At 42.9% G+C, this 24,902-nt stretch overlaps 1 protein-coding gene across 26 annotated transcripts in view; it reads right to left on the bottom strand.

Annotated features, from left to right (window-relative positions):
* Positions 1–24,902, bottom strand: part of LOC144509076 (RNA binding protein fox-1 homolog 2-like) — a 295,347-nt gene that overhangs the window by 105,953 nt on the left and 164,492 nt on the right. Inside the window, exon 1 of one of the 26 annotated variants that reach the window (XM_078237395.1) lies at positions 7,988–8,279. The exons of 23 other annotated variants lie outside the window; for them this stretch is intronic. In XM_078237395.1, the coding sequence (XP_078093521.1) occupies positions 7,988–8,032 (45 nt within the window). In that variant the 5' untranslated portion in view covers positions 8,033–8,279. Of the gene's footprint in view, positions 1–7,987; positions 8,280–24,902 lie in introns of those variants that run through there. 2 more of the 26 variants (XM_078237398.1, XM_078237401.1) reach the window with 2 other exon arrangements.

Here is a 24,902-nt window from a genome sequence, read left to right on the forward strand (position 1 = left end):
GCCCATCGAGTCTGCACCGACCACAATCCCACCCAGGCCCTACCCCCATATCCCTACATATTTTACCCGCTAATCCCTCTAATCTACGCATCCCAGGACACTAAGGGGCAATTTTAGCGTGCCAATCAACCTAACCCGCACATCTTTGGACTGTGGGAGGAAACTGGAACACCCGGAGGAAACCCACGCAGACACGAGGAGAATGTGCAAACTCCACACAGATAGTGACCCAAGCCGGGAATCGAACCCAGGTCCCTGGAGCTGTGAAGCAGCAGTGCTAACCACTGTGCTACCGTGCCACCCCCTGTCTTGATGCTCTCTCCACTCACGTTGTTTGTATCTTAAAGACTTGATTAGCTGTAAGTATTCGCATTCCAACCATTATTCATGTAAATTGAGTCTGTGTTTTTATATGCCCTGTTTGCGAACAGAATTTCCACTCACCTGAAGAAGGGGCTTGGAGCTCCGAAAGCTTGTGTGGCTTTTGCTACCAAATAAACCTGTTGGACTTTAACCTGGTGTTGTTAAACTTCTTACTGTGTTTACCCCAGTCCAACGCCGGCATCTCCACATCATGACTACCATCAGAAGGTAAACAGCCAGTGGTCATGGTCCACATTGGTACCAATGATTTAAGTAGGAAGGTGGATGAGGTCCTGCAATCAGAATTTAGTGAGCTGGGTAGAAAATTAACGAGTCTCACAACACAACAATGGTGTTGTGAGACTTCTTACTGTGCTTAGTCCAGTCCAATGCCAGCACCTCCACATTATAGAAAATTAACTAGCAAGACCTAGTGCCAAGTGCAAGTGAGTACAGAAACAGGTGGATAAGGTAAATGAATGCGTGGATGGAGGGCTTTATATTCCTGGGACACTGGGGTGACTCTGAGGGTTTTGGCACATGTATAAGCCGGGTAAAACTGCATCTGAACAGAGCTTGGACTGAGTTCCTTGTAGGGGCATTTTGTTGGAAGGGTTTTAAACTAACTCAGCAGAGGTGTGGGAACAAAGAGGAAATATTAGAGAGGAATACCAGGATGCACAAAATACTGGGACGGATGGAAGGCGCTAGTATAGAGAACAGTAAGTTAATATATCAATTCAGAGAAAGGGAGAACGTAATCACACCTAAATCAGGGTTACTGTGCATGTATGAGAATGCACAGAGTATAGTAAAAAAGATTAGGGAGTTACAGGCAGAGTGTGTTGTGGAAAAATGATGTTGTGGTGATATCGGAGATTGACTCAAGGAAGGACAGGACTGGGTGTTAAAAATTCCAGGATACAAGGTGTTGAGAAAAGATAGGAAAGGAGGAGTGGCCTCTCAGCGGTGGCACTGAGAGGGTGGAATGTGCTGGAGATTATTTTAGTGATGCTCGGTTTTAGGAACTATGTCTTGCTGTAGTTGGCCAGCTGGGCAATATTGTCATTCAATCTGTCTTTCTAGAGAAAGTCCAATATTGCAGAATATGTCATTTGCATCAATAAATATCTGGGAGTGGGTTGGGGTACAATTGAACAGGATTGGGGCTAAGGGAGACCCCTAGGGTAACCCATTCACCCATTTCCTCCAGGCATTGGTCTTGTTATCACGTGGGCCCTGAACTGTTTATCCCCGAGCCGCAGTTCAATGGCATCAGTAACCCGGGGAGAGAGAACTCTTGATGTTTTGACAATTAGACCAATATGTCAGACTGTATCATACACTGCAGTGAGCTCAAGGAAAATTGCTCACTTTAAGATTCCTTTGAAAGCTATTGTCAATGGAAGTAGTTAATATGAGGACGTGGCCACATATGCTTTATCCTTGTCAAAGTCTGTTTGGTCCACACTCAAGGTATTCTCCTTCTGGCTTGACCATCTATAGTATTGGGGGGCTCTACTACTTTGAAGCATACTGATAGCAGGGTTATTGGCTGATTTTGGGTCATTGCCTGGTTTTGGGAGGCTAATGGTTTTAGATACATGCGTGGATCTTGGCAGTCTTCCCTGGTAAAGAATTGAGCTAAGCAGGAGCGGTCCCATGGACCAAGGCGCTTTAGGAACTCAGGAAGGATATTGTCAGCATCTTACCTAGCTTGATGGTTTGTAGCACTGTCCAACTCTCAATGAAAGCACATACAGATGACAACATTCATCATCGCCTCTAACATAGAAACATAGAAAACTACAGCACAAAACAGGCCCTTCGGCCCCACAAGTTGTGCCGAACATATCCCTACCTTCTAGGCTTACCTATAAATAGAAACTAACGTGCCAACTCAGCCTATGGCTGACTGAGGAAGAGTGTTTGAGGACCAGGATCTCAAACCTGAGACTAAGACCACTATTTAGTGGACAGCAGTAATCCCCGTGCTCTTATATGCTTTGAAGATTTGGATGGCCGACAGCAGGTGTCTCAAAGCGCTGGAGAAGTACCACCAGCAGTGTCTTTTCAGGATCCTCCAAATCTGTTGCAAGAAAGGCATCCGCAGTAGTATTTCCCAATTCAATTTGCCCAGCATTAAAGTGCTAATCACTCAAAACCAGCTCCGCTGGGCAGGACATGTCATTTGTATGCCTGAAGCCTGAGGGTGGCATGGTGACACAGTGGTTAGCACTGCTGCCTCACAGCCAGTGCCGGAGTTAGACTTGGTGAGGCCCTAAGCTATATAAAGCTTGGAGGCCCCTTGTTAAAAAGTTACACCAAAAGGTCTCACAAAGGTGCATACCAAAACAGGACCTTGGGTCACCACAAAAAAATTGAAAACATAATTATGCCTTTTAATTATTTAATAGCAAGGTATTTAAAGTGAAAAATACAAATTATTTTCAAATGAATGCATTTACTGATTACATATTTATCATTTGGCTGGCTTGATCTCTCTCATAGATTTTGGTAATTTTTTGAGTTCATCTTCAAGCTGGTGCTTTCTTTTTCTCTTCTGGTATATCCGCTCTTAAATGTTCTCTTCATTGTAAACCTTCTGAAATTTTGAGAGGCCCCTGCGGATTGTGCGGCCCTAAGCTGTAGCTTGTTTAGCTTATGCCTAAATCCGGCACTGCTCACAGCGCCAGGGACCTGGGTTCGATTCCCGGCTTGGGTTACTGTCTGTGTGGAGTCTGCACGCTCTCTCTGTATCTGCATTGGTTTCCTCCGGGTGCTCCGGTTTCCTCCCACAGTCCAAAGATGTGCGGGTTAGGTGGGGTTGGCCATGCTAAATTGCCCCTTAGTGTCAGGGGGACTAGCTAGGGTAAATGCATGGAGTTATGGGGATAGGGCCTGGGTGGGATTGTGGTCGGTGCAGGCTCAAATGGGCCGAATGGCCTCCTTCTGCACTGTAGGATTCTATGACACCAAATCCCCAGACCAATTACTTCCTTGAAACCTGGTCATGGCAGCAGAATCCAAGGGGCGGCACGGTAGCACAGTGGTTAGCACTGCTGCTTCACAGCTCCAGGGTCCCGGGTTCGATTCCCGGCTCGGGTCACTGTCTGTGTGGAGTTTGCACATTCTCCTCGTGTCTGCGTGGGTTTCCTCCGGGTGCTCCGGTTTCCTCCCACAGTCCAAAGCTGTGCAGGTTAGGTTGATTGGCCAGGTTTAAAAAAAAAAATTGCCCCTTAGAGTCCTGGGATGCGTAGGTTAGAGGGATTAGCGGGTTAAATATGTGGGGGTAGGGCCTGGGTGGGATTGTGGTCGGTGCAGACTCGATGGGCCGAATGGCCTCCTTCTGCACTGTAGGGATTCTATGAAATTCTATGAAGGACAGTGGAAATGCTTTAGGGATATCTTCAAAGCATTCCTGAACAGATCAAACACACCTGCTGACCAATATGTTGTGACTGACCAAGTCAAGATGTCAGAAGGAATATATAAACCTCCAAACAATTTATCTACACAATCCTTCAAGGACCACCTGCTCTGTATGTGGCAGAGTCCACAGATTGGACTTATCAACCTTTCAGAACTCGGTGAATCTAACTGAAAGTCACCCTCAATTCCGAGAGACTGCCTGGGAATAAGAGATTATCAAATTATACTATCCTCCAAACTGGGGAGAATTTGTTCACTTGGTATATAAGCCTCCATTAAATTGACCAAACTTGAAAGTGAACACAAACTATCAGTGTATTGTAGTTTTCTTGTTTCATCTATTGATGATCCAGACTTGTTTGGGGAGCTGCTTCAGAGACATTGGCAGCCATCAGACATCTTGCCCTAGTGGCTAATTCTTCATTGATGAGTCTTGATTGAGAATATTAATTGGCTTTTCAATTATGGAATGCATTACAGCATCTCAAACCTTACTTTCCTAAGCAGTTATTAGATGGCTGTCAAGAGTTTAAATCTCCACCGATTTTACTTTTTCTCACCTGGCCACAAACAATTCCAGGAAAGTTGATGACAAGCTTCCTCTTTAGTCTATCCCCTGAAAGGACACTTTTCCCTGAACACTTTCAGCTTCAGATTGTCTTTCATGTAAACAAAACTCTTCAACACATTTAAACATTATACTGTGCAGCATCTGTTTGATATATTCCAATCAACACTGAAATTCCCTGTCTAAGCTTAAGAGTCAGGAGCAGTGCAAGAAAGGCATCTGGAGTAATATTTCCCAATTCAATTACCATGTAGGGCCAGCCACCACATTCTGATGTTACACATTGGAAAAGTATTCCAAGAGTGAATGTTCAAACAATGTTTGAAGGTGCACTGACTTCATACATCATTCACTGGCTGAAAGAGTCATGTTTTAGCCACCGCTGTTCTTTAGTTCCCTGGCAGCCTTGCATCCCGTGAGATGATGATTTGCGTCATGGTGGTCAACTAAGCTTTAAATATCACCCGGTGGGGCTCAGAAGCGCCAGTCTACCATGGCAGCCTCTGCCACATTTGCTGCAGATGATGGTAGTGGCCTGAGATGGTGCACAATTTGCTGGCCTCTACTTTCTCTGGACTCTCTTCTCAGTCAGCTGAGAATTCCCTTTCTCCTAACCTCTTGTGATGTTCTTCTGAACAATCAGCCTCCAGAGTCCTGGGAGTCAGCAGCTTTCACCCAATTGTCTGCCATCTCCATATCTCACTTGCAGGTGCCTGAAGGGAATATACACATTATCTATGTGATGAACATGGCTGAGCCATCGCGGATATCATTGGTTTAATAATGAATGTGTGCTGATGGACGCCCTGAAATTTGCTAATTCGGAGTTGGTGACCTTGTCCCACCAAGTGATGCCAAAGATATGCTTGAGACAGCAAAGGTGGCTGATGGGATTTGCAAAATCTTGGGACTTGCTGACAAAGACCAGTTGTCTGGTGTATTTCATATCATTAGTATAGTAGGCCTTTTGAATTTACATCAGCAGCTGTGATTTCCTTGCACATTTCCTTGCTAGAGCAGCTAAACTATACTTCACCGGCTGCAATATACACTCAAGTAGACATCTCAATATCAGAACAATGGTTGTTAGCTCCAGCAGATCAACCAAAGTTGATATAATGCCCAGAAAGTAACACGTGACATGGCTTCAGAAACCTAGACAAACATTGTGAAAGTGTCCTATTTATTGGTGTCACTACGACCATATATAAAACTTCAGCTATCTAGCCATGTGAAGCAGGCTGCATGAGACATTCTGTTTCATCCTAAATCCATGAGTACCACCGTGCAAACACAAATATATGCCCGCGGCATAGCTCACATGCCCAGGGTTATTTCTAGGATTGAAACACCACTGCTAGGGTGAGTGTAACCTTGCCAGGATGAGGAGTGCCACACTTAACGGAATTCACTTATAACAAAGTCCTTTTTAGAGCAAAGGTAATTGAAATAAGCCACTGCATGCACTATTCAGTCCTTATATATGAGAAAGTAATAGAGCCATCTGTCAAAGAATAAAAAACAGTTTGATAAGGCAAAATATTTCATACACACCCTTGGAACAAATTTCTAATTAAGAAAGATTCAGTTAAACCCACATAACAGCTGTTTAAGCATTTGTATTACAATACTACAAGAAATTTAAATTAATATAATTTTAAAAATTAAAGCAATATTTCAAGCTGGAAAGTACTCCCGTTACCTTGTCAGTATCGCTATTTTAAGCATGGCCTCTCTGAGCAGCCTGCAGCTATACATTTCTGTCCATCTGTGCCCATCACTCAGGCTCATGTAGTAAGGAGTTGCATCAGCAAGATTAAGGACATGCTGGCGTCACTATTTTTGAGACTGCTTTTGAAAAATACTATGTTATTTTAAATAAAGTTCAAACTAAAAGCCTCGTGAGAAAATTGCACATCAATTCCACAAAGTTAGAGGAACAATTTCTGAACAAGCCCCACATGCTGCCCTCAGTGTCACATCGAATACCATACATTCCCCCCCAAAAAATCCCAATTTTATTTATTCAGAACACAAACAATCCTGCCTCTCTCGAAAAAGGTCAGAAATTTACACAGTCCTGTTGTGAATTTTTGTGCCGAGTGCCCACTATTTGGGGATATGTTTGATTTCTGGGTTTATGGACGCAAAGCTTCAAAATTAAAAGTAAAGTTTATTTATTAGTCACAAGTAAGGCTTACATTAACACTGCAATGAAGTTACTGTGAAATTCCCCTAGTCGCCATTTTCCAAATTCTGCAAATATTCGATGGTTTCATACAAAGCTCTGATTTGGTTTCAAAGTCAATGACTTTGGAAGTGTCACAGTAATATTGTGCACCAATCAACAGGTGAAGATTTGCAGCTTGGAATTTCCACCCATTATCACACAAACCAAATTTCTAATTTGGGAATCAACCAAATTTATCTGGAGGAGCTTTCTTCCTCAAAGGGAAGCAAAGAAAGAATTTTGTCTGTCTGCCAAATTGCATTTAAACACTTAATTATAGACCTGGAGACCTCGAAAGGTTTATTATGTGTTTTCCCTGCTTTCTTACCTTCCAAAGCTACTCATTCAAGAATGATCTACAGACGCTGCCAGCTTCACCAAGAGACAGAAAAAGCTCTTGCATTTATAAAGCACCTCATCATGTCCTGAAGACATCTTAAAGTGCCTTACATCCAATTAAATACCTCTGAATTACAGTCGCTGTTACTTAAGTGATCAATCTTGGATGTGCTAGCTTAAATGTTGAATAGGAGCAAGATAAGCAATTGTGGAGGAGCATCACAGCTGAGACTGATCCTCTCCTCCATCCAGGGCCCACAAATGCAGTTTCCAGCAGCACTCAATGGACAATAATGAGGAGCAGTAACCTTCACAGATTTTCCCTCAAGAGGCAGAGACCAATGGGAGAACCTCTTCCGACTCCAGCTAGTTCTGTATAAATGAAAGATCAAATCTTTGACCTATGATGTAAAGCTAAGTTAAACAAAAAGTTATGCTTCCCAGCTACACGCCATCAAGGAGCTCCTAAATCTTCGTACACAAGTATTCAAGTTAACTGAAACTAATGGATTTCCTCTGCCTAATTTACCATCCTTTAGTCAGGTCCTTGGGATATCTCCCTGGTTGACAAGTAACGAAAAGTAATCTATCCACCCAAATCGCACATCAATATTACCAACGGTATTAAGCTTTTTTAAACATGCCGAGTTTAGAACTTCCCCTATATCGGACTAATGATAATGCTGGTTGCACACTGGTGTGCATCAATGCAGCAAAAAACCTCTACGAATTGAGAGTGTGAAATGCTATACTACAACTTCCCCTCTATGGAAATAGTGGCAGTACTGCTTCAAGATGCATAGAACTCTGCAGTGCAGTACAGAAATAACCTCAGAGGATTCAACACATTTTAATCACAAGGCTCTTGCACCTTAGAGTGTTTTTTTGTTTGCTGGCCTACGAACCTACACTGGTTCTACATTGCTGGGACTGAGCAGAGTAGCACAGAAGACATCTCGACAAATTCCGAAGACAATATGTACGAAAAGACAATGCGCATCAGCCCCAGAATAACAGACTGTGTGAAAAGCGTGGATTTCTAAGCCAGCACTCACCTGTAACATAGGGTAAGGATATTCCATACAGTAGACACTGAACATGCTTACAAGTTGCTGTAGGGCACTCGAATTAAGAGAAGCACGGCACTGTGGCTGGGATGAGTGTGTGAATTGGTCTATCCGTCAGTCGTGAACAGCTGTTTAAGGATTTGTGATGCATGCAGTGTAGGCCTTCAGCAATGAGGCTCTCTGCCCGGTAACATGTTTTCAGCTGTTGCAATCAAACTTGTGTGAATTAACCCTCATGTCCTGGCCCTGAAGACTCGGTCTGTTTGTGGAGAAGGCATCTGCTTTCCCCACCCAAAAGCTTTTTATAAAGCAATGCGCCTGCACTGTAATAGATACAAACAGGTGCACACTTGCCACTTTAGCTCAAACAGGCGTCACTTTATGTACGGCTGAAAGCTGCAGCAATGCCTTTCAACAGAACATTCCAATCAGTTTCATACAGTTAAGTTGTGTCTTTACTGATGTAAACACTGAAAAAGCAATACGACAAATCTGGTTGAATTCCTGTCTTTGTGCAGCAGGAGTGACAGGAGTCACCAATATAAAACAACTCAAGTCTGGCAAGGCTGCAGCAGACAAGTTAACCCCCTTCTGTAACTACAGTATGTATAACATGCACAGCCTTTAACGCAGGAGATTGCCAAGCCTCTCGACTTTCCAATATTTATGATTAATCAAATCAGATTCTGCTAGTTTGAATCATTACAAGAATTGTAAATTAACAGTCCATTATCAACCCAACATTTAAATTACATTATTGTTGTGGGGTAACACTGCCTCCAGCCGCTCCCTCCTACTCTGTTACTTTAATCAAACATTTTACACGTTTAAAAAGAAAACGGAATACAAAATCTGCCAGCTATATCTGTGCTGCACAGGATAACCCTGACATTGTGCTGTACCAATTATTCTATTGGACAATGCAAATGCCTTTCATGTATATACACTGTTTCATGTGGAAAGTAAAATGGCTACTGTCCAAAACCTTTATTGACATGTGGCAGAGGTTATGCGAGTATGGTAAGCCATAGTGTACAAAGGTAAGTATTCAAACATCCCCCTTTCCATAAAAAGCTAAAACAAATTTCATTTGCGAATTACTCCACATACATAAGCCATGCAGAAAATCACAACCATCAAAAATCTGTTCTTTTCAGTCAGTCCCATCACTCCACACAATCTTTCAGGTTTTCTTATGGTACATGTGAGTTGTTGGTTGTTTGTCTAGTGTCTGCTAGCCCCTGGCGAATGTTGCTGCGGTGAATGTTGCCATGGTGTATTGCCCATTGTGGCCCATGGTGCCCGCCACGGCCCGTGGTGCCGCTGATTCATTGCCTTTCAAGGGGAATGGTTGATCTCTGGAACTGAGGGTCGTTCAGTTCCTTGCTCACTTGGCAAAATCAAACCTTCCTCATCAGTGTGAAGGAGCAGCTTCTCCGAGGAACGTCTAGGTCTGTGGTTGTGACAATAGATCTAGACATTCACTTTCAATAAAGGTGACAACGGCTTTCCATAGGTTCCAAGTTGCCACATGGACTGACCTTTTCCGAGTGTATTGAATGTTTTGCACTCGTCAACTTTTAGTTCTGTCACTTTACTGAAGTGAAATTTGGCTGTCATTTCGCTTTGACCTTGTCGCTCATTCCTTTTACTATTTCAGGCTGCTGGAAGAGTTGTCTGGGTGTGGTGTAGCTTTAGTTGCTGATTGGATAACTTTCCATGCCTTCAGTAGTTGTGTTTCTCCACTTGGAGATTGCCTTGGACACATTGCTTTTGTGACTGGAAGCTGGTGACCAGCGGTGTGCCGCAGGGATTGGTGCTGGCCCCTTGCTGTTTGCAGTGTACATTAATGCTCCAGAAGTGGATGTGGGGGCTACGATCCGTAAGTTTGTAAATTAGTGGTGTGGTGAATAACGAGGATAGCCTTAGATTACAGAACAATATAGATGCGCTGGTCAGAACAGTGGCAAATACAATTTAACCCTGAAAAATGTGAGGTAATGCCTTCCGGGAGAGAATATACAATGAATGCTAGGATGCTAAGAGGTACAGAGGACCAAAGGGACCTTGGATTGCACGTCCAAAGATCCCTGAAGGCAGTAGAGCAGGTAGATAGGGTGGTTAAGATAGAATATGTGATACTTGCCTTTATTAGCCGAGTATAGAATACAAGAACAGAGTTGTTATAATGGAGCTGTATAAAATGCTGGTTAGGCCACAGCTAGAGGACTATGTGCAGCTCTGACCACCATACTATAGAAAGGATGAAATTGTGCTAGAGAGTGTGCAGAGAAGATTCACCAGGACGCTGCCTGGGCTGCAGCGTTTCAGCTGAGAGGCTGGAGTTATTTTCCTTAGAGCAGAGAAGGCTAAGTGGGGGACCTGATTGTGGTGTATAAAATTATGAGGGGCACAGATAAGATGATTTTTGTCCTCTTAGTAGAGGGACCAATAACCAGGGGCATAGATTTAAGGTAAGGGGCAGGAAATTTATAGGGGATTTGAGGAAAAACCTTAATCTGGAACTCACTGCCTGAAAGGGTGGTAGAGGCAGGAACCCTCACAACATTTAAGAAGCATTTAGATGAGCACTTGAAATGCCACAGCGTACAAGCCTACTGGAAATTGGGATTCAAATAGATAGGTGCTTGATGGCCAGCACAGACACAATGGGCTGAATGGTCTCTGGAAGTGCTGTAAAACTCTATAACTCTTTTGATCTGCGCTGGATCGAATTGATTTTTGTATGATCCCTTCAACACTTTTCACTGCTGCCTCAGTTTTCCAATTGGACTGGGGATAATGTGGAGATATGCAGTGTTAAATTTCCAATTATTTCATGCATGCCTGAATTCTTCATTCATGAACCGAAGGCCATTGCCACTCATCACAATGCCTTGATGACGGAATGTCAAAAATGGACTTTGCTTCGTGCCCACTATCTGGAACTGAAAATCATCTTTCCTTCCATCATATTGGGACTCCCAACTTAGTTTGTCCATGTGGGGTGAACATGATTCCATCACAGAGTCTCAATTTTACCTTCAACAGCTTCATTTTCAGGTCACTATTTGAGGAAATTTGCACAACTTGGTGCTCTCCCTCTGAAACCATAATTTAAACAATCACAAATCACCTTGTGACTTAACAATGCCAACCTGTTAATCAAAATCATTATCCGACATCTCTCGAGCAACCATCTTTATCAGTTTGCTTTTCTCCTTTCCAGCAAGATACTTGTGTGCAAAGTGGTTCAGTTTCTTGAGGCAAGAGCAATGCTTTCTTCATGCTGAACATGCTTCCTTTTCTTTCTCGTGGTGCCATCCACAGTATTTATATCCACTACTCTGGCCTTGATCTTTCTACTGGCCCTTCTGCTAATTAATTGGCTAACAACATAGTGCAAAACCCCTCCAGTTCACCCATTAATATTCTTCAGGTGATGATTAACAGCATTGCAGCTTCTGAACATTGTCAATAGCTTTCTTGAGAGTAAGTTTTGCTCCTCAGCAGACATGCTCTCATCGCAGGATCTCTTATTCCTAAGACAATCCTTTCTCGAATGAAATCATTCTCAATTGCCAAAACTCAAGATTCAGCCAGGTGTTCCAGTGCAGTCAAATACTAGTCAATATTCTCCCTCTCTTCCTGAGCTCTAGTGCTAGACACATTGTGTTCATAAATAATATTAGCAGAAGGTTTAAAGTGAGTTTTCAAGGGCTCCAAAATTTCACAAGTCTGGTTTTTCTTGCTCCTTAAAGTAGTATAGGATGTAATACACCTTATGGAACTCTTTCCCTAGCACTGATAACAAGAATTTCTCCTCTAATTTGCTACGGTTTTTTGTTCAACTCTGTGACAATCTCATACTTATGCCCCTGAGACTGGAAGAATTTCCAGTTCAGTCTCAAATCTCCCTTCATCTTCTTAAGAGCGGGTACTGAAGTATTTGAAGCCATTAATACTCAACCAGCTGCTGATGTTCTGTACAAGGTTGCAAGCCAAAATTTCAATTATTCTCTTTTTCACCGTTTCTGGCTCAATGTTATCAAAATCTATTCAATCGCAGCAATATTCTTCCGACAGCACGTTCTATGTGATATATAAAATGGCTACTGCCCAAAATCTTTATTGACACATTGTAAGATCAGAATGCGAGGTGATGCATTTTGGTAGATTGAACCAGGGCAGGACTTACTCAGTTAATGGTAGGGCGTTGGGGGGAGTTACAGAACAAAGAGATCTAGGGGTACAGGTTCATAGCTCCTTGAAAGTGGAGTCACAGATGGACAGAGTGGTGAAGAAGGCATTCGGCATGCTTGGTTTAATCGGTCAGAACATTGAATACAGGAGTTGGGACGTCTTGTTGAAGTTGCACAAGACATTGGTAAGGTCACACTTGGAATACTGTATACAGTTCTGGTCACCCTACTATAGAAAGGATATTATTAAACTAGAAAGAGTGCAGAAAAGATTTACTAGGATGCTACCAGGACTTCATGGTTTGAGTCCAGAGGCTGGATAGACTGGGACATTTTCCCTCTGGAGCATAGGAGGCTGAGGGGTGATCTTATAGAGGTCTATAAAATAATGAGGGGCATAGATCAGCTAGATAGTCAATGTGTTTTCCCAAAAGTAGGGGAGTCCAAAGCTAGAGGGCATAGGTTTAAGGTGAGAGGGGAGAGATACAAAAGTGTCCAGAGGGGCAATGTTTTCACACAGAGGGTGGTGAGTGTCTGGAACAAGCTGCCAGAGGTAGTAGTAGAGGCAGGTACAATTTTGTCTTTTAAAAAGCATTTAGACTGTTACATGGGTAAGATGGGTACAGAGGGATATGGGCCAACTGTGGGCAATTGGGACTAGCTTAGGGGTTTAAAAAAAAGGGCGGCATGGACAAGTTGGGCCAAAGGGCCTGTTTTCATGCTGTAAACCTCTATGACTTATAAAACAGGAGGCTGCCGCCATTTATTAGTCCCTTGAGCTTGCTCTGCCATTCAATAAGATTCTGGCTGATCTGATCATGGCTTTAACTCCTCTATCCATTCTGCTCTCCACAACCCTTGACTCCTTTGTTGATCAAAAATCTGTCCAGTTTGGCCTTGAATATATTCAATGACCCAGCCACCTTTACTTGCTGATACACCATGGAGAAAAATTCATCACTTTGTCCTACAATAGGAGACACCCTCTTTTTGGAAACTGTGCCCTCCAGTTCTAGATTCCCCACGAGGGGAAACATCCTTTTAACATTGACCCTGACAGACAGTTAGGTTACCTCTCATCCTTGCCAATGAATCCATTGAGGTACAGCCAATTTGCCTTTCAAACAACTCTTTTTTTGGTCATTAGTCTAACTGTTGTCCTCTATTTATGTTGGAGTGCTTCCCTGTAACTGGCATGTACGTTTAGTGGTGTACAAACATGTTCAACAAAATGAGAGAAGATAAATCCAAATCGTTCAACTTCGACTTCCCAGGGGGGAGGGGGGGGGGGGGGGGGGGACCCAGCCAGCGTACTTCCTTTTAAATTGGCGATCGGACTCCAATGACGTAATCAGGGATCAATCTGCTATTTTTGCCTGCCAGGCCAAATCTGCCGGGAACAGAAGGCAGAGCCAGAAGGTGAGTTATTTTAATATTTTCCTTCTGCAGAGTATCTTTTGGGCCAGGAGTAATAGACTCATCTTGACCCCACAAAGAAACATTTCCCATTCCAAAGATCCCCAGTCCAAAGATCTGTGGGTTAGGTTAATTGGCCATGCTAAAAATTGCTCCTTAAAGTCCCGAGATGTGTAGGTTAGAGGGATTAGTGGGTAAATATGTAGGGATATGGGGGTAGGGCCTGGGTGGGATTGTGGTCGGTGTAGACTTGATGGGCCGAATGGCCTCTTTCTGCACTGTAGGGTTTCTATGATTCCCCTCATACCCCAGTGCCTCAAGGCCTCCCTCTCCCAACCAGCTTTCCAGGTGGTCCCAGCAGAAATACATAGTTCCACCTGGTTTCATCATTGTTGATTCAGAACAAAAGGTAACCGTGTTCATCTCCCACAGTCTGAACCTCTATTTTGTTTCTATAAACCTCCACTCTAACCTCCATGAAGATATATTAAACTAAAGAATTTTTCATTATTACCATAAGTCAAATGCTGATTTGGTTAAGTGTAGAAGGGGATTAGCCACTGCTTTATAGCATGATGGGTCACAGCAATTGTCTAGTGTGGACAATGCTGACTAGATGTTAGATAAGTCTAAGATTTACTTATCTGATGTTGTACCTGGGTCATCATATAGCAGCAGATGCCATAAGCATCACTAGTCAAACCTGGGTTCTTCAACCATGTGTTGGATTATGGGAAATCTGCTGTTACGTGAAGACAGTAAGAAGTTTAACAACACCAGGTTAAAGTCCAACAGGTTTATTTGGTAGCAAAAGCCACACAAGCTTTCGAGGCTCTAAGCCCCTTCTTCAGGTGAGTGGGAATTCTGTTCACAAACAGAATTTATAAAGACACAGACTCAATTTACATGAATAATGGTTGGAATGCGAATACTTACAACTAATCCAGTCTTTAAGAAACAAAACAATGGGAGTGGAGAGAGCATCAAGACAGGCTAAAAAGATGTGTATTGTCTCCAGACAAGACAGCCAGTGAAACTCTGCAGGTCCACGCAACTGTGGGAGTTACAAATATTGTGACATGAACCCAATATCCCGGTTGAGGCCGTCCTTGTGTGTGCGGAACTTGGCTATCAGTTTCTGCTCAGCGACTCTGCGCTGTCGTGTGTCGCGAAGGCCGCCTTGGAGAACGCTTACCCGAATATCAGAGGCCGAATGCCCGTGACCGCTGAAGTGCTCCCCAACAGGAAGAGAACAGTCTTGCCTGGTGATTGTCGAGCGGTGTTCATTCATCCGTTGTCGCAGTGTCTGCATAGTTTCCCCAATGTACCATGCCTCGGGACATCCTTTCTTGCAGCGTATCAGGTAGACAACGTTGGCCGAGTTGCAAGAGTATGTACCGTGTACCTGGTGGATGGTGTTCTCACGTGAGATGATGGCATCTGTGTTGATGATCCGGCACGTCTTGCCGGATCATCGACAACGGCCAACGTTGTCTACCTGATACGTTGCAAGAAAGGATGTCCCGAGGCATGGTACATTGGGGAAACTATGCAGACGCTGCGACAACGGATGAATGAACACCGCTCGACAATCACCAGGCAAGACTGTTCTCTTCCTGTTGGGGAGCACTTCAGCGGTCACGGGCATTCGGCCTCTGATATTCGGGTAAGCGTTCTCCAAGGCGGCCTTCGCGACACACGACAGCGCAGAGTCGCTGAGCAGAAACTGATAGCCAAGTTCCGCACACACAAGGACGGCCTCAACCGGGATATTGGGTTCATGTCACAATATTTGTAACTCCCACAGTTGCGTGGACCTGCAGAGTTTCACTGGCTGTCTTGTCTGGAGACAATACACATCTTTTTAGCCTGTCTTGATGCTCTCTCCACTCCCATTGTTTTGTTTCTTAAAGACTGGATTAGTTGTAAGTATTCGCATTCCAACCATTATTCATGTAAATTGAGTCTGTGTCTTTATAAATTCTGTTTGTGAACAGAATTCCCACTCACCTGAAGAAGGGGCTTAGAGCCTCGAAAGCTTGTGTGGCTTTTGCTACCAAATAAACCTGTTGGACTTTAACCTGGTGTTGTTAAACTTCTTACTGTGTTTACCCCAGTCCAACGCCGGCATCTCCACATCGTTACGTGAAGACCCAGATACAACATCAGATAAGTAAATCTTAGACTTACCTAACATCTAGTCAGCATTGTCCACACTGGACAATTGCTGTGACCCATCACGCTATAAAGCAGTGGCCAATCCCCTTCTACACTTAACCAAATCAGCATTTGACTGGTGTCTTGGTAATCCACTACACAGTTTTTCTATGCTCCTTATAATCACCAGAGCTAATCTCTCATATTATCATATTAGTATTCATCCACATCCCAATCATATGCTTAATGTCTGAAGTACATTGGTGGGATAACAGAAAAACTCAATCCTCAGACTTTTGGCTTTTTTCTTGCCAATTACCCATTGTTAAGAGGCAGGAACACAGCCAACCATAAGTGCTCTCTGCAGTTACCTACTGGTAGATGCTGCAGACTGTTGGGTACCACCTGCATCTCTTAAGCTTCCTTTCTCCTTGCAGGAATACACCGCAGTCTCTGATCTGCATTGCTCAGATTACAATTGGACCTGAGCAGACATGAAGCATGCATTGGGTGTCTGTGTGTTTGGTGCTCAAGCGTCAGCTTCGTTCAAATTCATTTTTCAATCTTGAAAAAACAAAGGTTTGTTCCGATTCACTGTCAAACTTGAGAATTTCTATCATTGCCATTAGTGCTATTCTGCAAAAATAGAAAAATCAACCGGGCAATTCAGGAGAGATACTTACCATCACACTGTATAGTTACAGGAGAAAAAAGGTTGTGAGATAGCATATTTTTACATACAAAATCAAAGACAGAATGGCTTCATCTTTCCTCGCTGTACGACATATGTTAGCCAGCCCGGCAGCTTGGCTGCAAGCCAGGGATCTTCTACTTCCCCAATAACAGATGAGCCACTATCAGCGTTCTACACAACAGCTGCCTGTATGCCAGCATCATCCCCCTGCCCGTTGCTAACTGTAATCTACTGCCTCTGATTTAATACTATCATTACTTCTAATGTTGTATGGAAGAGATAAATGCTCAAGATCTGTTCACCCAGAACAGGATGATGACAAAAAACAGCAATCCTATTTACTGCTGGACCACAAATATACTATTACTTCCTGACTGAGGCTTGTAAAAAAATGAACAATCCAAAAATGCAACAATTCTGGTAAAAGACCAACAAGAAAATATGATATTGTATCCTATTTTATCTTCAGCCAACTTTAACTAATAACAAAAATGAGTCCTTTAGCAGCAGCGTGAATGCGCCCATTGGGATCCCATCGCTCACTTACACCAAACCTTCATCCAGAATGGTCTGAGGTGGAGTTCATCTTCCTTCCTCCACCATCCTAGCAGCCAATGGCATCAGTTGGCTGGGCAGTTTCCAGTAAAACTCTTGTACACCAAGGTGATGTTTTACTGGTTCAAAGCACCTAATAATGGCTAATGCTCAGTCACAGCCCTGAGGGTTGACCTTGTTAACCAACTGATTGAAAAATGAATGTTCACTGTCTGCAAAGGACCACTTAAACTTTCAATGTGACATCACTGGACATCTGAGAGAGAGGGTTGCAGTGTTTAAAAATCAAATGAAGGGCAGACGGAACCCTTTCTCTCTTCCTGATCGATCAATGTTAGAGGGTTGCATCACACAGTAATTAATACAGTTTGCAGAGGAGCCCACAAACAAAAGAGCAATGACGGTATGACACTGCTGAATGACCTCGCTGCGAGTCTTGTCACCACACTGATTTTTTTCCAGATGTGGGTAGGTGGGTGTGGACAGGAGAATCACAAAGATCCTCTGTATAGAGGCCAGCAACTCATTCCTGTTGTCATAGTAATTCAATGATGTTAAGAATCTCAATTTTAAATCTGCATGTCATTGTTCTAATCCACCTCTAATTTTCCTCCTGTAAAGAATGACTTATAGTGGGATACAGTTCACCAGGTGAAGGTTACCTTCCTAGATCGCTCTCAGATAATCATCCTTTGTGCAAGTTCCAGCAGGTTTTTCAATCATGGGTGGAACGGTGGCATAATGGTTAGCACTGTGCCTCACAACGTCAGGGACTCAGGTTCGATTCCCTGCTTGAGTCACTGTCTGTGTGGAGCCTGCACATTCTCCCCGTGTCTGCATGGGTTTCCCCCGGGTGCTCCAGTTTCCTCCCAGTCCATAAGATGTGCTGGTTAGGTGCATTGGCCATGCTAAATTCTCCTTCAGTGTATCCGAACAGGCGCCGGAGTGTGGTGGATTTTCACAGTAACTTCATTGCAGTGTTGATGCAAGCCTACTTGTGACAATAATAAATAAACTTTTAAAACTTTAAAACCTCAACTGATTCTCCTCTCAACTACATTCACAGAGGGCGGCATGGTGTCACAGTGGTTAGAACTGCTGCCTCACAGCGCCAAGGACCCGGGTTCAATTTCCGGCTTGGGTCACTGTCTGTGCGGAGTCTGCATGTTGTCCCCGTGTCTGCGTGGGTTTCCTCTGGGTGCTCCGGTTTCTTCCCACAGTCTGAAAGACGTGCTGGTTAGGTGCATTGGCCATGCTAAATTCTCTCTCAATGTACCCAAACAGATGCCGGAGTGTGGCGACTAGGGTAATGTCACAGTAACTTCATAGCAGTGCTAATGTAAGCCTACTTGTGACTAATAAACAAACTTGACTTGACTGATTTAATTACAGCAGAATTCCTTGGATACTAATCAAGATCTTGAACACAAGGTGACTTTTGACCGAGGCTGAGTTTAGCTCCCAACTGTGTCCATCTCTCCACTTATTCCTGGGCTAGAACAATAATCAGACTTGACATAGTCAACATGAAGTACTACGTGATTCAGAAATTACAGTACTCAGAAAAAAAACGCATATCACGAGTTCAAATCATACCATGGCAAATTGTGAACCTGAATAAATTCTATCTGCTCATTTGTGGGCTAGCACCAGATAAAATGGTAGAGAGTTGCCATGGTAAGGAAGCTGTTATTTCTACCTGGTCTAGTCTGCACACACAATCAAAAGATTTCAGCACATTCAGCCATGGATCTAGTCTACACCGTACTGATGCTGCTCTTTAAAGTGGCTTGGCAAGCCATTCAATTGTAAACTGTTAGGAAGGTATCTCACCATCTTTACAACTAGCGATGGAAAGGGGACAAACGCAGCTTAGTAATGCTACCCACGTCTTTAAAAAAGACTTGCATTTATATGGCACCGGATGACTCAAAGCACTTTAAACCAGATACTTTGGAGGCGTAGTCACTGCTGCAATGAAAGAAACGAGTAGCCAATTTTCTCACCTGATGAAGGGGCAATGCTCCGAAAGCTAGTGGCTCGTGCTACCAAATAAACCTGTTGGACTTTAACCTGGTGTTGTGAGACTTCTTACTCCTTTATGTTCACATGAAAGGGTGCAGCAGGACTTGGTTTCACATTTCACCTGCAAGCGAGCAATGCAGCGCTCCCTCAGTACTGCAGCGCTCCCTCAGTACTGCAGCGCTCCCTCAGTACTGCACTGGACTGAGTGACAGCCTTCACTTTTGTGCTCAAATCCTGAAGTGGTGCCTGAACCCAGAACCTTGAGACTTAAAGGCATCACTGCTTCCAACTGAGCGACGACTGCCACTGAAAAAAATCACAACTAGCAAGGATAGGATTTTAACATTTGATATCATTCACTGACACTCACTCACCTATCCTTGTCTGTTTGCTATTCAGCAATACACCTGTCCAGCCATCCCTCCAATCGGGCTGTACATTGTGTTACGTCAGACAGTAATAAATGTCTTGCTAAAACTCAGGTAGATAACATCCACGAGATCTGTAACCTTCAGTAAATTTCTCCCAATGCAGTCAACTAACACAACCAAAACCAGATTTTTAAATCATTTATCTCATTGCTATTTGTGAGAATTTACTGTGTGAAAATTGCTGCCATCTCGTAGTGATGACGGACAGTCCCTCTTGCTTCATTGATGTGCATCCGTCTCTTTAGACACTGCCGGTGTCCACCATCATCTGAGCAAGTAAGCCCACAAAATCCCCTTCCTAATTCCCAATGCTATTTGGATATTTTTCGGCAGTGTCTCCCGTAGGCCCCACCTCCAAGTGACTGACTAGGTAACCAGCCTTTTCCAGAGAATCCCTTCGGTTCAGGTGGCCATCCAGTCTGCACCGGCCCTCTGAAAGAGCACTCCTGCCAAGCTAACTTACCCTGCCCCTTTCCCGCAACCCCACGCATTCACCATGGCCAATCCACCTAACCTGCATATCTTTGGACTGCGATTACAATTCAAAAATATATTATTGGCGGCAAAGTACTTTGGGCCATGGTGGTCATGAACTGCACTATATCAATGCGAGTTTTTACTTTCTTTTCTCACACGGAGATTCAGTAACTATTCACTCAACTCAGTTTATATATAGGAAAAACTCCAGCTTCCCCAATGACATGATTCACTGGGAAAGCAAGCAGGTCTCGGTATAAGCCACTAGGAGTTGCACAATAAACTTGGATGAAACAGTTTGTCGTCATTACGACCCCTGTGATCAAGTATATCTACTACTCAGCAAGCTCTCTCCTCCCTCATATTCTCCCTCACCAGGGTCTTGCTAGCACTGTCCATTTCCCAAATGATAGATCTTGGGTACAAAGATCTGGGGTGTTGCTTTTCTAGCTTAACACCCTTGTGTAAAAGAAGTTACTGAAATATACGTAGACACTTTCTTTCCATGTGCCATTTTTGTTATTACGGTGGCGACTTGATTCTGACTCCAGTTATAACTTGGCAAATGAAATTCCCTAATTTGGCTAAAGTAACTAATGTTTACTGCTCATGTAATCCTTCAGAAAAAAGTACTTGATTCATTTGACAACTAAGCAATTCAGACTGTGCAGATGTGCTGGCAGCAGTGCCGAGCAGGAGCTATTGATGAGCCTGTCCTGCACACTTTAGCCAACAGAATCCCAGTCAAAGATACAATGCAGGTCTCCAAACTTGTCAAACCTTTCCCTCAAAAGTACTGCAATGTGGTTAATTATACTCAAGATGATGTACCTTGGGCCCCCCAAAAAATTACTTACAGTACTCTATGCAAATGAGGCACATTTAATTTGCATATTGCGACCAGGTCTCCAAATCATCCTGCCTCCCACAGAAATATTCACCAGTTCACCAAGAAGCAGCAGCAAGCAAGTGTCCAGACAGACATGTAGCTGTCCAGAATTCTCTGCAAATTAGCTTTACAGATGGTAATTTGTCTGTGCACTTATTTCTAAACACATTAATAATCATCTCTTATGTACAATATACAAATTTATAGAATGATTACAGTGTAGGAGGCCATTCGGCCAGTGATGTCCGTGCTAGCCTAGGCAGCACACAAAAGAAAATGAAGTTCTAAAGTCACAATTATAATTACTTCTGGTTTAGCATGAGATGGTGTACAAAGCACAACACATTACTAAACTTGTAAATTAACAACCCTGGAAATTTGAGAATTTCTGTCTTGTATAAGACAGTAATTGACATTGACACAAAAGTTATCTTTCACTGGATAGAAGAATGTTTTTTATTCTGAGGTCATACCTTCATTAACATAATTATTCATTTCTAAGTGGTGAATACAAAATGGCGCACAAGTAATTTTGCTAAAATGAAAACTTGGCAACCAAAGCACATAGTTTTAGTCACTGTCTTTGATGTTCCAAAACTACTTGCTGTTTGCAATTAAGGAATCTGGTTCGCAGACCAGAAATTCCAGCAACGCATGATCTTTACATCAGTTGAATCAATCTCAACTAATGCTGGTAATGGCTAGCAGCTGAATCCTATATCTTGTACTGACTGTACTGGTTACTCTTCTGATCAATCTCTCAAAAAGAAATAACAGAAGGCAAAACTCTTTCAGGAATGAATATAATCTGCCCAAGTATAAATGTACCAAAGCGTCAGGATTAACTATGGAAAGTGGATTAAGTTAATTCATACTGCAGTTGCAGCCACACAGTTCAAAATATACATATAAAAAGTCTAGATAATCTTCAATTAAAATTAACCACGTATGGACTCTGGATTATAATTAGTCTAAGTCCTCACTAGTCCCTTTACTCAGTATGGAGTCAGCAGTGACAACACATTATAAATAGCTTTAACAAAGGCAGGCCTATGGTGTGATGTATTTAACATGACAAGCTACTCTTGATTTTAAAAACATCTAGGGGGGGAAAAATCGCCAGGAAAATTATTAAGTGCTATCCAGGCAAGTACTCTGGAGCTTAATCAGAATACCACATAAAGGTCTTCAGAGTTTAACTATGATATAAGACAGATAATGGCCTGGAAATTAGTTTGACTAGCTACACAGCTTCTGTTGGCAGAAAAAGTTAATTTTAATCATTGATTAAAATAAATAATTACGGTTTCTTTTGTATGGAGCCCAACTGCCGAAACCTTGCTACTGCTCACACTGATGGGATCTTATGGTCCCACGTACAGCGCACCCTCGCCAGGGCGGCGAGGGATGTGTTCAACAGGAAACCCCATTGACAACGGCAGGACCATAAGATTCTGCCACCAGCGAGCGCGTACCACCTCTTGCTGCCGCAAAACAAGTCGCAGGGTGGGAGAAAAATCCTGCACGTAATCCTACAGTGTTCAGGTGAAAGGTTGACCTAAACTGTTAACTTTATTTCTCTCGATAGATGTTGCCTAACCTGCTGAGTATTTCCAGCATTTTTAGTTTTTACTTTAGATTTCCAGCATCTGCAGTATTTTGTGTTGATGCTACACTGCCACATGAACACTGGCCCCACTGTCACCATGAATATCCTGAATAGAGAAGACTGGTGGAGGATGGAATGTCCCAAACCACAATATAATTACATAACTTGCTGAAAGCCTCTGTACTTCGTGAAAGTATTTAACTGCTTCCTGATGGTAAGGAGGGAATGAAATTAAGTCATGCAGGCTGCAAGGTCCCACGGTTTGATCCCTGTCGGTGCTCACCTAGCTAACCAGGACCATGGTTGGGATTCTACAATTGGCCTCACTCTGTGCATGCGTGCGAATGCGTGAGAGTGATCCAGCTGGAATTCCTGTTTCTGATCTTTAATAACAGATTACCATTAGAAAGTACACTTGAAGCGATGTACATGAGATCAAGATTGTGATGCTCTCCATAGCTTCCAACATACATTTCTGAGACCTAAAATGGTCACCCAGCTGATGTTACAAAGGGCAACCATTGCCTGTGGGGAGTGTAATCCAATCAAGAATTACTCCTTTCAGGAAAGGTATTATCGCCCACCTGAAGGAAACACCGGAGGAAGGGGACCAATTAGCCCTTCAAAGCAATTCAATGAGATCACGGCAGCTGACCTGAGGCGTTCCTCCACATACCTATCTTAACCAAAGTTATTGAGGGATATCGGGTAAAGATATTTATCAATCTCACATTAAAATCTGATTCAACATCAACTGTTGTTTGAGCAAGAGTGTTCCAAACATCTACTACCCATTGAGTGTAGGAATGTTTCTTAATTACAGTCCTGAAAGTTCTGGTTTTAATTTATAGACTGTGCCTTTTTGATCTAGATTCCCCCTCCAGCGGAAATAGTTTTGCTCTACCTTATCCATCCGTGCTCCTTAATATCTTGAAACTTTGATTAAATCACCCTTAATTAATTTAAATACCAGGGAATACAACTCTAGTGCCATTTCTTCTTGCAATTTAACCCATGGCACCCTGGCATAATTCCAGACATTTTCTTCAAGGCCAAAATATACTTCCTGGTGTGTGATATCCAGAAATAAACAGCGTGAATCATAGAATTCCTACAGTGCAGGAGGCGGCCAATTGGCCCATCAAGTCTGCACTGACTCTTCGAAAGAGCATCTTACCCAAGCCCTGACCCCATAATCCCACATATTTACCCCATCCAACCCCCGAACGTACATATCTTGGGACACTACGGGACAATTTAGTATGGCCAATCCACCTAACCTGCACATCTTTGGAGTGGTTGGACCAGGGTTTTGCATGACTGCAGCCTGTCTTCCAAATTCTTGTACTGCAGACCTCAAGATATGAAGGCTAGTATTCCATTAGACTCTCATTATCTCCTATACCTGTCCAAAATTCAGGTATCAGTGTAAGCTAACCACCCCTTCCCCTCCCCTTACCCGTCATTTGCCAGGAGCACATCCTCCAAGTCCTTCGGACAGTATGGTGTGAGATGCAAGGCTCCTAAACAATGATACTCCCCACTCTAAGTTTAAATCACTATACTTTTAATAACTTTATATATTTTTCAAAATAAATCATCATAATGTTTGTGTTTCTTAGACCTTCCGTTTTAAGCTGGAATTATAGTTGTCAAAAAGAGTAGAGATTTGAGAGCAATTCTGATATAGGGATATTTTTAAATGTAAGGATATTAATTCCAGTCAAATAATGTTTGTTACATTTTCTGGATTTGTTCACATTGATAACCATCCATCTTTCAGCTGTAATTATAAAGCAGCTGAAGGGTGGGAATTACTTGACACTCACCTCTATGTTACAGCATCTTGAAAAGCCACAGTTCACTGGGCTCAATTGTTAATAATCTTGCAGTTGTGATTTGGAAAAACGATACAAAACACGGACTAGAACAAGGCACAGGAATAGGAGGCTATTCAGTCCCTCAAGCCTGTTCCCCTAATAAATTAGATCATGGCTGATCTACACCCAACTCCATTTAGTGACTTGAACTTTATATTCCTGCAGAATTCTTACCCAACAACAATCTATACCTGAGTTTTGAATTTTTCACTTGATCCCCTGGCTCAGCAACTTTGAGGGAGAGTGTTCCAGATTCCCACTAAACAAATATTTCCTTCCATCACACTGAACAATCTAGCTCTGCTGTATGCTACTCAGTCAATAAATCCAAATGAACACTCTGTGCCTACTCAGGATTTCACTATTGCTCCCGACTAATCTTGGGACAAGGTACATGTTGCCTGAAATGCTGTCCTTGTCTCAACTCCACTTGCTTCTTTTTTGAAAAAAATCAAGACCATGTTTGCCCGAGTTCCTTCAAACTTTACATTTTTGTTCCTCGCAAGTTGGAAATTCACCACCACAGAGTTTTCCTCTTCGCTGCATCAGAGACTGAAATAAAAACCCG

This window comes from Mustelus asterias, chromosome 21 (assembly GCF_964213995.1).
Source record: "Mustelus asterias chromosome 21, sMusAst1.hap1.1, whole genome shotgun sequence".
NCBI lineage: Eukaryota > Metazoa > Chordata > Chondrichthyes > Carcharhiniformes > Triakidae > Mustelus > Mustelus asterias.